This window comes from Gobio gobio (assembly GCF_949357685.1).
Source record: "Gobio gobio genome assembly, chromosome: 1".
NCBI classification, from domain to species: Eukaryota; Metazoa; Chordata; class Actinopteri; order Cypriniformes; family Gobionidae; genus Gobio; species Gobio gobio.
The window spans coordinates 77,476,725-77,490,567 of record NC_137097.1 but is presented as its reverse complement, the minus strand read 5'-3'; the positions used below and the strand labels follow the sequence as shown (position 1 = coordinate 77,490,567).

At 40.7% G+C, this 13,843-nt stretch overlaps 1 protein-coding gene across 1 annotated transcript; it reads left to right on the top strand.

Annotated features, from left to right (window-relative positions):
• The first annotated feature begins 472 nt into the window (after positions 1–472).
• On the top strand, positions 473–10,967 carry cdc42ep1b (CDC42 effector protein (Rho GTPase binding) 1b). Its single transcript, XM_079815649.1, has 3 exons — positions 473–563; positions 1,611–3,474; positions 9,582–10,967. Exons 2-3 carry the CDS (start codon positions 3,018–3,020, stop codon positions 10,076–10,078), a joined length of 954 nt encoding a protein of 317 aa, XP_079671775.1. The 5' UTR covers positions 473–563; positions 1,611–3,017; the 3' UTR covers positions 10,079–10,967.
• Positions 10,968–13,843: the final 2,876 nt, after the last annotated feature.

Sequence of the window (13,843 nt, the reverse complement as noted above, 5' to 3'; positions counted from 1 at the left end):
GTCTAGAGAAGGCCATGCCTCGACGGGTCAGGGCTATTTTGCCAGCAAAAGTGGGACCAACAATATTAGAAAGGTCATAATGTTATGCCTGATAGTGAGAGGAAGAAACCAAGAAGGTGAAACTGTAATTTTGTCCTCTCTGTGGGAGCGCCTGTCCGGCGTCCAAGTCCAAAAAACATTTCCTCTTCTCATATGAATAAAGTTCTTCAGCCAGAGACTGTTTTGCTTGGAGATGAATGGAATGAGAATGAGAAACAGAGGGGAAAGAAAGAGGGAAAAGAAGCAGTTTTCTTTTTGTAAAATAAAAAAATGACTGTTTTAATGTAGATTATATTTTTCTTTATGTATAACATTTGGAAAATAAAACTATATAAAAAAAATATGTATGTCAAAAGTGAGCATACCGTGTGAAAATGGCATGAGGTCCGCTCACTGCAGCAGGCGCGTGTCCCACCGCGCGCATGCGCGTCATACTCACCTCGCGGGTGCGCGCTGAGCGGCGGCGCGTCTCTGGAGTTTGTTCATCTGCGCTCCGAAAAACGTTGCCATTATTTTAGTTTAAGGTAAGTTTAATGTTTATTACGTCAAAGGGGAAGTAAAGGACATTCGATCAGACGCTTTAATGTGCATGTTTGGTTATTGTATTCTGATGGTTCCGTATTGTTGTGTTTGTGAAGTGCTTTCCTTCAGACAATTAGTCTGGATGGTGAATGTCATAAATGTCTTACAAAATTGTTTTTCACATTACAGTAATGCGAATGAGATTAGTTTGCAATACAGTACGATATGTTTGGGGTGAATTAAATGCAATGTCAAATATAATTTCTTTTGATTTTGGGGTGAAACTGTTCAATTTAACTATTGGATTGTCATCTGTCACACATTATGGGTATGCAGTGAGGATTGGTTGCATATAGTACATGGTTAAATCATCACAAAAAGCGTAAAGCATAAAGAATAATGCATGTGAGTGAAAGAGAGAAACACACAGATTGTTTCCATTAGTTCGCACTCATCCTCAGTCTGTCTGATGGGCTGGACGTGGTTGTGTGTGTTTGTTTGTGTAGAGATACACACACTGGTGTAATTAAACTCAACAACAGTCTGGGTGGATGGAGATGTGTGTGTGTGTGTGTGTGTTTGTATGTTAAATACATTACTTTAATCTGACCATGCCAAAATACTCTGTTTTCAGAGCCGGATGATGCTGTTGATCTCCACCAATTGTGTAAATCAAAAGAAAAAGAACAAGTTTGGGGCTCATTAGAGTCACTTTTTCCTCTAAGTGTTTTCTGAGTGCTTTTCCTTTTAAAATGACTTTTATTTGACGTGTTTATCTCCAGTGAGCGTGTGCAATATAAAATACTGATCAATCCTCACTTCATCTAGTGATTTTATTTGACAATAAGTCCAAAAAAGGAAAACAATGAAGATAAAAAAACAATAAACTACTTAAAGACAATCAAGTTTTGTCTGTAAGTCTTTTTTTTTATTATTATTTTTAAGAAAGTGCTGCACAGAGATGATGATGATAATGATGATATAAAGATACTTGTTTAACAATATATCTCAGGTCGTCTGGTTTTTGGCTCTCTTTTTCTCTTTCTCAGGATGCGTGTCACAGTGTGAAAAGAAAAGACTGACTGACGGGCGGCTAAATGGATTGAGATGGTCCGACGAGTGAAAGAATAAGAGAAGTGACAGAGAGAGAGAGAGAGTGAGGACCAATAATCCCGCTAATCCAGGCCAATCCCAGCCGCTCAAACTCCTCTGGAGCCCCAGACAAAACACAGCGGATCACACACGCGCGTCTGATGCGCTTTAGACCGGGTGTTTTGGGGGATTCGGGGACGCCGAAGGCCTGCGGTGGGATTCCTAAACACTAAACACATCGGATCAGAGCGATGGAGGATGACAGGTGGGTTTCCACTGAAGGAAAAGGACGGCCACAAATCTAATAGAAGATCCAAATCTTTGGAGGAACGCCGATCTATGTATAGTGTGGATGTGCTCTCAGGGGCGAATGCAGATTTGAGAGCAAGTTTGATGTTTGGAAAGAAGTTGTGAAATGTCTCTAAATGCTGTGTGCTATTTTTGAAGACATTTTGTGCAAGAAACATCATTTTTTTTCCACCATCGGAGAGAGTTTGGGGTTTTTGCTCGCTGGAAGGTGTTTAAACTCTTCGTAAATCCTATTAGGCTTCTTTACCAGGTTATTTTTAAACTCCGGGTCGGGATAGGCGGCGGCTCACGGACTGATGGCGCTCACACAGCACAGAATATGAACGTGTCTCACTGAGCATTTATAAACACTTCATATTAGTAGATGTGATGTCATCAGATGGCGCTCGTATCCAGAGTTTGTCAAAATGACGCTCTTAAAAACGTGTTTCAATGACATTTAATCAAAGAGTTCCCATTTTGAAAAACACTATAATTAACTTTTTTAATTATTAATGGCTTTATCTTTACTTTTATTTTCTGACATTTTAGACTATTTTTTCTGGATCTCTTTAATGATTAGTTAACATTAATTTGGCATTTATCGAACTGGATTACCCCAGTATTTGATCAATTTAGTAAACTAGCACTAGGACTTTTATTTTTAGTGTTTTTCTTACATGTTTTCCCATCATTTTTCTCTCTCTCAATATCTTTTAATGATTAATGTTTGACATTAATTTAGCATTTATTAAGCTTTATTTATCTGAGCATTTGATTGCATCATAAATGTAGCATTAGGCACTTTTTTATTATTATTTAGCATTTATTATGCTTCATTTGTCTCTGTTTTTGATTGGTTCTTTACACCCACATTAGGCTTAATATTGGCAATTTTCTGACGCCTTAAATTTTTCCACCAGTGACTTTTTTGGGATCTCGTTTAGTATTTAACTGACATTGACTTTTTATTCTGCTGCATTTACACACAACGTCTGTTTATATTTGAGGAGCACATCCTCATCAACAGCTTTTGGATCTTCTTTGAGGCTCATTTAAATCACATTTTCCTAGTCATGAGTCTGGGAAAGCTGCCGGCTATCAAAGGACTGGTGTCAACATCTCACAGCAAACGCCGGTTTAAGAGCGACCTGTCGGTGGACATGATCAGCCCGCCTCTTGGCGACTTCCGCCACACGATGCACGTGGGCCGTGGCGGCGACGTCTTTGGTGACACATCGTTCCTTAGCAACTACGGCGGTTCGGCTAACAGCGATGGTATGCGTTACCCGGATTCGCCCTCTGGCTCCAGAACGACACGTTTTTTGTCACGAACTCTACAGCACGTACGGAAACCCCCTATGCCCCGGCTGAGAGGAGGATCACGTGACTTCTCGTCCCCTCCACCTCCCATCTCGCCCATCATTAAAAATGCCATCTCGCTGCCTCAGCTGAACATGACCAACGGCGGCCTGATGAGGGCGATGCTGTCCACCTCCACTAGCTCACCAGACGAGCCACTCTGCTCCTATGGTATGAACACAGACACCAAACATATCAAACACCATTGTAGTTTTATCTAGTGATGTATCCAAATATGCCCCCTTCCCTACTATATAGTATGCAAAAAACAATATGTGAAATGAGTGTCCAAATTGTGCTCAAAAAACGTTGAAAAAGTAAACCCGTACTAAAGTGTCTTACTAATTTCGCCAAGATTCTGAAATGCGCATCTGATGCATGCGCCAATTCCTTTTTAATTGATTGTTTAATTAAGATTTATACATAGTTTCCATGACAGAGTTATACAAATTTTAATCTTACTACAGGAGCTTATTAAACCGCAAACTATGCAAAAGCGAAAGCCCTTCTGGCACACTCAGTGTCCGAATTCACTCACTCGTTTTCATTCACTACCACAAGTGTACTGTATTAATGGACTAATGTGGGGAATGGTGAATGAGGGTATAGGGGGCGAATTCGTATACAGCCTTTGTATGTGACGAGTCACACAGGTACTGGGCTACTCTCCAGCAATTGATGTCCCTCTCGCTCTTAAAGGGTTAGTTCACCCAAAAATGAAAATTCTGTCATTAATTACTCACCCTCATGTCGTTGGACACCCGTATGACCTCCGTTCATATTCGGAACACAAATGAAGTTATTTTAGTTGAAAGCTGATGGCTGAGAAAGGCTTCAGACAGGCCTCCATTGGCATTCAGTACATTGACACTTCCAAGATCCATGAAAGGCACTAAAAACGTCGGTACAAAGTCTATCTCACCACGGTGGCTCTACAATAACTTTACGATGCGACGACAATAGTTTTTGTGCGCAAAAAAAAATCGAAATAACACCTTTAACCAACTTGTTCTCGACTTCCGTGTATGCCTCCACGACGCATGCGCGAGAATATGACGCAGATCCGGCGTTCGGACATATGACCCAGAAGCGATTCGTTTACAAGCAGAGGAAGCGTGTCGAAGCTGTTGAATTCTACATTGATCGTGCTTTAGGTCTCGGCGTAGTTCTCAAAATGGGGTTAAAGTGTGTATTTCATGGATTCCTGAACGCCGGTGCTACGTCATATTCTCGCGCATGCGTCGTGGAGGCACACACGGAAGTCGAGAACAAGTTGGTTAAAGGTGTTATTTTGATTTTTTTTTGCGCACAAAAACTATTGTCGTCGCATCGTAAAGTTATTGTAGAGCCACTGTGGTGAGATAGACTTTGTAACGACGTTTTAAGTGCCTTTCATGGATCTTGGAAGTGTCAATGTACTGAATGCCAATGGAGGCCTGTCTGAAGCCTTTCTCAGCCATCAGCTTTCAACTAAAATATCTTCATTTGTGTTCCGAATATGAACGGAGGTCTTACGGGTGTCCAACGACATGAGGGTGAGTAATTAATGACAGAATTTTCATTTTTGGGTGAACTAACCCTTTAAATAGTCACAATATAAACACTTATTATACGCATATTCTAGTGATTCAGTGTAACTGGTCCTACTCAACCCTCTACGATCGGGATTCGAACTGGGGTCTCCAGTGTGACAGGCGGGCACGGATCACAGCCACGTATGCCTTTTGTGGCTAAGGGAGTGAGGTTTACACACACAGCTCTTACTGTGTACTCTTGCCTATGTCCGTTGTACTCATCCCCTAAACCTCAATCCCATCCGGGTCACAACACCAAATGTAACTGGTCCTACTCGACCCACTCCGAGCGGTATTCGAACGTTTCTGCCGTGGAAGGTAAGCGTGTTAAAAAGGACACTATAGACCTAGCGCGCCTCTTGAGGCGAGGGAAGTGAGGTTTACATACACATCTCTTACTGGCCTACATCCGTTACACTCAACTCCCTAAACCTCACTTCCTTCAGGGTCACGGCACCAAATGTAACCAGCCCTACTCGATCTCCGGCGTGTGAGGCAGGCACTAACAAGGATGATGAAGACCTAGTGCGCCTCTTGAAATCAGAGGAGTGAGTTTTACTCGCACAGCTCTTACTAGCCTACATCCTTTACACTCAACCCCCTAAACCTCACTCCCATCCAGGTCACGGCACCAAATGTAACCGGTCCTATTTGACATGGCCCGAGCAGGATTCGAACCAAGGTTTTTTGTTGTGGGAGGCAGGTGCTAACAAGGAATCTAAAAACCTAGAGTGCCTCTTGAGATCAGGGGAGTGAGGTTTATTCGTACAGATCTTACTGACCTACGTCCGTTACACTCACCCCCCTAAACCTCACTCCCATCCGGGTCACGGCACCAAATGTAACCGGTCCTATTTGACATGGCCCGAGCAGGATTTAAACCAAGGTTTTTTGTTGTGGGAGGCAGGTGCTAACAAGGACTCTAAAAACCTATAGTGCCTCTTGAGATCAGGGGAGTAGGTTTACTCGCACAGATCTTACTGACCTACGTCCGTTACACTCACCCCTCTAAACCTCACTCCCATACGGGTCACGGCACCAAATGTAACCGGTCCTATTTGACATGGCCCTAGCAGGATTCGAACCAACGTTTTTTGTTGTGGGAGGCAGGTGCTAACAAGGAATCTAAAGACCTAGAGTGCCTCTTGAGATCAGGGAAGGGAAGTTTATTCGCACAGCTCTTACTGACCTACGTCCGTTACACTCACCCCTCTAAACCTCACTCCCATCCGCGTCACGGCACCAAATGTAACCGGTCCTATTTGACACGGTCCGAGCAGGATTCAAACCGACGTTTTTTGTTGTGGGAGGCAGGCGCCAACAAGGATGCTAAAGACCTAGTATGCCTTTTGAGATCAGGGAAGTGAGGTTGAAACGTAATATATATATAGGCCAAATGCAGCTTTATTGAAGGGTAATCCACAATCGTAGTCAAAAAAGGGCAAAAGGTCATACACAGGCAAGCAGTCCAAACAAGCAAACATGACAGGAGAGACAGACCAAAGGGTAATCCACGGAATGGGCAAGTAATCCAAAACCAAGAGACATGAAACCAGGGAAAACGCTCAGAAATGCAGTTTACAACAAACAAGACTTAGCAATGATTGACCGAATTGACCAGGCTTTTATAGGGTGAGCTAACAAGGTAAATGAGACACAGGTTGATGTAATCAGGAATGATGTGTCCGGGCAGTGAGTATTGTGAGTAATGTAATCTTCTGGTGATATGGCAATAGTCTGAGGTGGAGTGCCCTCTGGTGGACTACATGGGCACTCTCACTGGTGATCGTGACAGAGGTTTACTCGCACAGCTCTTACTGATCGACGCCTGTTACATCAGGATAAGTCAAAAACTAGGTCTTTAGACTCCACCTCTTTACCTCTGGTTTTCTAGATAACCACTCAGATGGAGAAGACAACAAACATGGAAAGAGTTGATTGCACACAGTTTTAGTCATAGTTTCGGTCCTTTTGGTTTCAACAACAAAATAACTGAGCTTACGTACTCAGGTCCACACTGAACGCTCCAGTGGAAATGAACAGAAACTGCATTTATAACTGCATTAACTCCTGTACACGTTTCTGGTGTGAACACTCAGTATGTTTGTACCTCGCCTAATTATTTTGATTGGTTTATTGTTTGAAACTGACGTTGATCTGCTGCACTGCACGTCTAAAGTTAAGCTATTTTTAACATGACATGGTCTCTTAAAAGATGGCAGTTGAAAACATGAGATGCTGAGAAAACAGCGATAAATCTGTAATTACCAAAGACACAGACAGAGTGAATGACCTTTATCGGGAATGATTGTAGTTTGAATACACACACCTGCACACACACACACACACACACACACCTGCATTAAATGAAGCAGAGACTCATATGAGGAAGGGACTGAAGAAAAGTGCAGTGCTGTTCTCTGTGGTGTGTGTCTAATGTCTCTGGAATTCTGGAATTTCCCTTATTCTGGGAAACCCAAAACCATCAAAGACTGACATAAAGACCACTAAATATAACACACACACAACACAACAATCTCATGCTGCCACCTACTGGGCATATTACATATTGCGACCATATTACAAGAGTTGTACCTGTACTCTGACATTTTTTGTAGATGTGTAGTGTCATCGTACGTCCTTGTCACTCATCGTGCAGATGGTCGAATTTTGATCAGGTTTTATTCAATTAGCTCCAGTGCTGCGGTCATTAAAATGAGACACAAAATGCATCTCTCATGTGTTTTCAGATCTGATGACTGAATGAATCTCTTGTCACAGTGTGAACACTTGTAAGGTTTTTCTCCAGTGTGAATCCTCTGGTGCTGTTTTAAATGGCCCCCTCTAGTAAAAGTCTTCCCACACTCAAAGCACACGTACTATTACTTTTATGCCTTTGCCAGGCACTTTTACCCAAAGTGACTTAAATTGCATTCGAGGTGGACATATAAATATATGTTGATTCTCAAATTTTCATTTTTTCAAGCTTTTATGCTAAGAATATATACTTTGTAATGAATAAAAAACTCAAAAATAGAACTTTATTGAACCCCCTATTACTGTTTATTTTGGTACTGTGTATTAGTTATACAGAATGAGAATTTGGGGTTTATATGAGGCATTGTATTATTATGACAAATAAACTAAAATAAGCTTAATTTTCTTGAGGAAAAATATGGAGGGTGATAGAAAATAGAAATCTTTTCTAACAATATACACTACTGTTCAAAAGTTTGGGGTGAGTTTTTACTTTCTTTTTTTGAAAGAAATGAATACTTTTATTCAGCAAGGATGTGTTAAATTGATAAAAAAGTGATAGTAAAGATTTATATAGTTAGAAAATATTTCTATTTTAAATAAATGCTGTAAAAAATGTAGGACAGCACTTGACTTTCTCCATGAGGAATTGATTGGATGGAGAAAGTGCATCTGTATAAAACATGTACAATACACATTTTCATGTGATAAATCATTCACAATAATGTATGTGAATTAAGAAAGTAAATAGTCAAGTCAAGTCAAGTCAACTTTATTTATATAGAGCTTTTAACAATGCAGATTGTTTCAAAGCAGCTTTACAGTGTTAAACAGGAAAATAATGCAGCATAATTTTATTCAGCCGTCTAGCCATTCTGGAGAAAACGGTGAAATCATCAGTTAATTTCAATTATCATACAGTGACAGTGTGGGCTTTAGATCAGTAATTTAGTTTATATGGTTAATTTAGTTTAATAATTAGATTTATTTCGATATTTAGTTGAAAAATTTAGAAAAATGTAGTGTCCCCAACTGAGCACGCCAACCCAGAGGCAACAGTGGCAAGGAAACCAAAACTCCATTAGGTGACCTAATGGAGAAAAATAAACCTTGGGAGAAACGGGGTGCCAGTCGGGGTGCCAGTTCTCCTCAGGCCAATTAACAAACAGCGTGTGATTATTATTCTGGAAACTTTACAGGTCAGAGGTCATAATAAGTCAATACTTGAGTATCTTAAGCCCTATTTCGGACAGGATTGGTTTTACAAGGGTAGATGGAGTAATGTAATTTTACCACAGGACGTCAGTAATAGGAATGGTCAATTCACACATGATAAGAAATCTCAGTAAAAGTAGCAGAAGTGGGAGGGGTAACTCGATTTACGCACCGCCGTCACCTCTCTGTCGTCATTTAACCTATATATAACCTATATAAAACAGTTAGGTCCGGTCCTGTTAAACGATTTATTCATTAAATTAATTAAATTCTGATTGGATTATGTTGGTAATAGGCACTTACCAAAAGCTAAAATAAGTTTAGTGCCTCTGACAAGTGCTTTCAACCTTTTTTATCTGAATGGTAAGCAGAAAACTTGAGGTTTGCCACTTGTCCCGGTTGAAAAACTACTTTTAAATAGGAAATGACGGAATATTTACGTACATATTTACAGCGTGTCTATTCGCACAGGATTAGTATTACCTGAGGTAATTTTCCCGGACCTTTTTTACAGAAGGTAAGTTCTTTCCTGACATTGTCCGTAATGATGACTGAGATGGCACATTCGGACGGGACTAAACTCACTGAGAAGTTGGGGTAATAATTACTTTACCCCACCTCTCCATGTTAAACTAATCCCGTCCGAATAGGGCTTTAGTGCATCTCTTCATCCTGGCACACTTCACTAATGTGAAAGATCTGCTGAAACATGTGAGTTTTCCTCTCCTGCAGGTCTTCGTTCTGGTTTCGTCACGCTGCCTCGTTTATCACGACTGGACCAAAGCTTTGCAGAAACATCTGAACTGCTCAGTGCAGACAGTCGACGGAGTTCCCTGCCGGAGAACAGTGACGTCTCGATGACACGATCTGATTCGCTCTCGTCCTTCACGGTGGACCTCGGTCCCTCCCTCATGAGTGAGGTACTGGAATTGATTGACAGCTCATGCTACCTCATTACAAGCCGTCAGGATCAGGAGGACGAGGAAGAGGAGGAGCCGAGCTCTGTTTTTGAGATGGATCATAATCAGCCGACAGCAGATGCTTCAGTCAGGCGTCCGATGGGAGCAGACATTGGGATTGAGCCCAGGAGGTTCCAGCAGGCGGCTAGCATGCTAACACGTCACTTTGGAGGAGGAAGACCTGAAGAGGAGCGGCAGAGACCTTCATCTTTCAGACACATAAGGACGCCGTACAGCTTCACTGAGGCGGAGGAAGAAATCAAAGTATGAACATCAGAGGCATTAAAAACCAGTTTGATTTTAATAGGATATCAATTTTTAAGTCCACAAACATTTTAAAATGTTTTGAAGTTTTGTAAATAACAATCCAGGGATTTTTGGACATTTTAAAGGACCTGAAAGAGCCCTGGTGTACAGTCAATGCATGAACGGAGAGCTGTCTGGAGTTTTTCTCTATCAGTCAGATGAACATTCAGCTGTAAATGTCTTAATTTGTCATATTAAACTTGGAATGAAGTGTAGTTGATGAATCTGTCCTCACATATTTTCTCAAGTACATTTTTCACTTTCTTTAATTTACATTCTTAAGCGGTGCATATGTGTATATGCACTTACAAACAGTAAAAGGCAACTACCAGTACTAGTGGCCACTAGAGTTCATTAAACATTGATTTAGATCTGTCTGGTAAAGCCAGTGAGAACACGATTATGTGATCTTTATATTGTATTGTCTTCATTATGACATTATTTTATAATCAGAACTCTAACATATGTCCAGTTGTATACTTACAGCTGATGGGATTAATATGTATTTCAGAGCAAATATGTGAAATTTATATCAATCACTTAAATGAAAAATGTTAATTTGCAGTATATATGTAATTATGCATATAGTTAATATTATAGCTATAGTAGACAAATTGTATAATTATACTGTTCGAATAAAGATTTTTCAGGAATATGTCATTGTATTGTATTGTAAGAGGTTAAAGTAGTTATATCTAGTGAGACATATATATATGAGTGTTGATTTAACGGCACTGATTTTGCAGTGAATTTCTCCCATTAATTTTTTTTTTTATGTTTTACAAATACAGACAATGGGTACATTAAGAAAAAACGAGAGAGAGAGAGAGAGAGAGAGAGAAATAAATTGTGTAAAAAAAAACAAAAAAAAAAACAGAAATACTTAGGCAGAGTGTATTTGTGTCTTGCATCATAAATATTAAATTATATGTTAATGAAAAAAAGTCTGTCGGAATTTTGAAATGTTCTCGTGCTCTGGTGGATGTGGAGTAATTCATGAAAATATTCAATAATAACCCTATTAATTACAAGAATAGATTTAATATAATATAACTAGTAACAGCATGCACTTCTGTCTAATTTTATTTTTTTGTACTGCACAAATCGAAAAACTTTGATATGTCCACAAATCCCTCATTAAAAAACAGACACAAAATTCATACAAATAATACAATGACACAGATCGCTATTTTCCAGAGACAGAAAATTAGATCAATTAACCTCAAAACTGTTTTGGCTGACTAAATCAAAAATGCTCATTTTCAGATTAAATGACAAATTTAAAAATAGCATAGAGACAGAGCGACATGTGTCATAATCTGAAGACCACTAATTCATTGACTTTGTATTGCGTGAGGTTGCCTCCTTGTCATTTTTTACTTATAACATTAAACAGAACAATGTCTAAAAGCTGCTATGTGACAAAGTGTGCAGCAAAAAAGCTAAAAAAAAAACACACAAAAAACATACATTTTCATAAGCTGTTGACCCAAACGAGCATTTAAGGAAACAAAAGTGGATACAGGCAATTGAGACAGAGCGCGACACTGAGAACTTCACCCACTAGAGGGGAACGTAATCAGCGGCAGGAAATGTAATATATAAAACTGACATTTGGATATTTGACTTAACAGTGACAAAATGTTTACTGTACATGTAGGCATACTGAGTGTCAGGATCCCAAAATCTACCCATTCTTCTGCTGAAGCTTCACGTATTATTGCCTGTATCCACTTTTGTCTCCTTAAACGCTCTTTTTTTTTTTGGTCGACAGCTTATAAAAACATAGTTCTGTGTTTCTAAGCTTGTTTTCTGTACACCCTGTCACATAGCAACTTTTGGACATTCTAATTTTTTTATAAGTCAGAAATTACAAGGAGCCCGTCTCTCTCAGTGGCCCTGGAAAGCCATCATCCATTTCCGGATCCATATCGGGCACAGTGGATCTTCCCGAAGGAGCCCCCTGCGCCGACACTTCATCTCCAGAAGCTTCTGACCCTCCCTCCGATGCAGTGATGGACATCTGGTCGTCAAGAGGAGCCCCGAAGGATACGGATGGTACACACCTCGTGGGTGGCCCATCGCATTCCAACAGCAGCTCTACTGGCTGCCAAGTGCGGGAGCGGTGAGGGTTCCCCGGGGGTTGGGTCCCTGGGGGAAGCACGCTCACCCTAACACTCAGATCACCCGCACTACTGCCTGAAGTAACCCTCTGTGGAGGGTTAGATGGAGGCAGAGGGACTCCACCCCTTGCGAGATGGAGTCTAGACCGCAACTCAGAGATGGTCATGTTCCCGCAGTGAGAACATGACTCATCCACCATTGCTGTCTCAGCGTGCTGAACGCCCAAACATGAGATACAGCGCTGGTGACCATCCCTCAGTGACAGGTAACCACCGCCTCCAGAAACACACAGATAGAATGTCATCTTTAAATAGACGCAAGCTCTTTTAGAAGGACGCTCTCCTTGGTGCTGAAGCAGCGACACAGTCAGGGACGCCTGAAGTTCACGCCCTCTCTCATGAAGGCGCTCTCCACCTAGTGCACCGAACCAGCTGTGAGAACAGCCTTTGTGTTTGCTCTGATGAACAAAAAAGAGAGATGATATAAAACCACACGACCCGCTGCTGTGCCGTCACAACAAAACCGACTGAAGAGATCCACTTCTAAAATTACTTTGTAGAGAGTGATTTCAGGATGAACCATCCACCACTCGGCTCCGAAGCAAAAAGCTAATTTGATTCAAATCATTTAAACCTGTTCCACTAACATTAAGAAAACTGGACATTTTCACGTTCTCATAGCCAGAACTGAATGTTTGAAAAAACTTTCTTAGAACAAATGCTGTTTTCTGGGTCTCTACCAGTATACATTTTCAGCAATCTTGAGAACCTGTCTAACTGGATGGGAAGAGAGAGAAAAAAAAAACCCTTAAACAGGGAAATCATTTTCTAAAGAACTGTTTGACAATACTAGTGTTATGATCCTGGGCTTTCCTTTCTCTGTCTCCCTCTTGTGGTCATTCACGCACGCACTCACTCATCACGCTCATCCCTACTCATTATCTCTCACAGCTGTTTCCCCTTCCCGATCTATTTCCTCACCTGTTATCTCTTTTTGTCTTGATTGTCTCAGCTTCTTAAGTCCCTCTCCGTCTTGGTCTAGTTGTCGGATTATTATTTCTGCAAATGAGAGACGTTGGTTTGTTCACCCGATCTTGTCATGTCCTGTCCAGTGTTTGTGCTCATATTGTGACTGTGTGCAGAGTACCTGTTTCTCCCGTGGCCTTCTTACAAGGAATCATCCCTCTGTCCTCGTGGGATCCTGAGTTGTTTCAGCCTTGTGGCAGTCTCTGTTTTGGCTCTGTTTGCCTGACGTTTTGTTCAGTTTTTGCTATTTGAGGACTTTTTCCTTTTGTTCCATTAAAGACCGTGAACTGCATCCTTCCTGGTTTCTTCATCCTCCTTTCCATAACAACTAGTTCCTCAACATTTCATTCCAGTCAAACAAGGTTTGCATATCCTCTCTATCATTATGTACATACCAGTAATTAAAAAAAAAACATTACATGTGGTCTGTGAATTATTAAAATAATAAAAAATAATAATAAAAAGTTAACTTCGGCTCAAATCAGCTCAAAGACTTCCACACCAAAGTAAATAACACGGAAACTCTTTCACTTGCCTACTGCCACAACAGGTTATTTTAAGATTGTGAAACACTTTCCAC

Excerpts from the sequence above, each read along its gene's own strand:
- cdc42ep1b (XM_079815649.1), top strand. The coding sequence starts at position 3,018 with ATGAGTCTGGGAAAGCTGCCGGCTATCAAAGGACTGGTGTCAACATCT. Across the intron at positions 3,475-9,581 it reads CGAGCCACTCTGCTCCTATG|GTCTTCGTTCTGGTTTCGTC; the intron begins GTATGAACACAG and ends CCTCTCCTGCAG.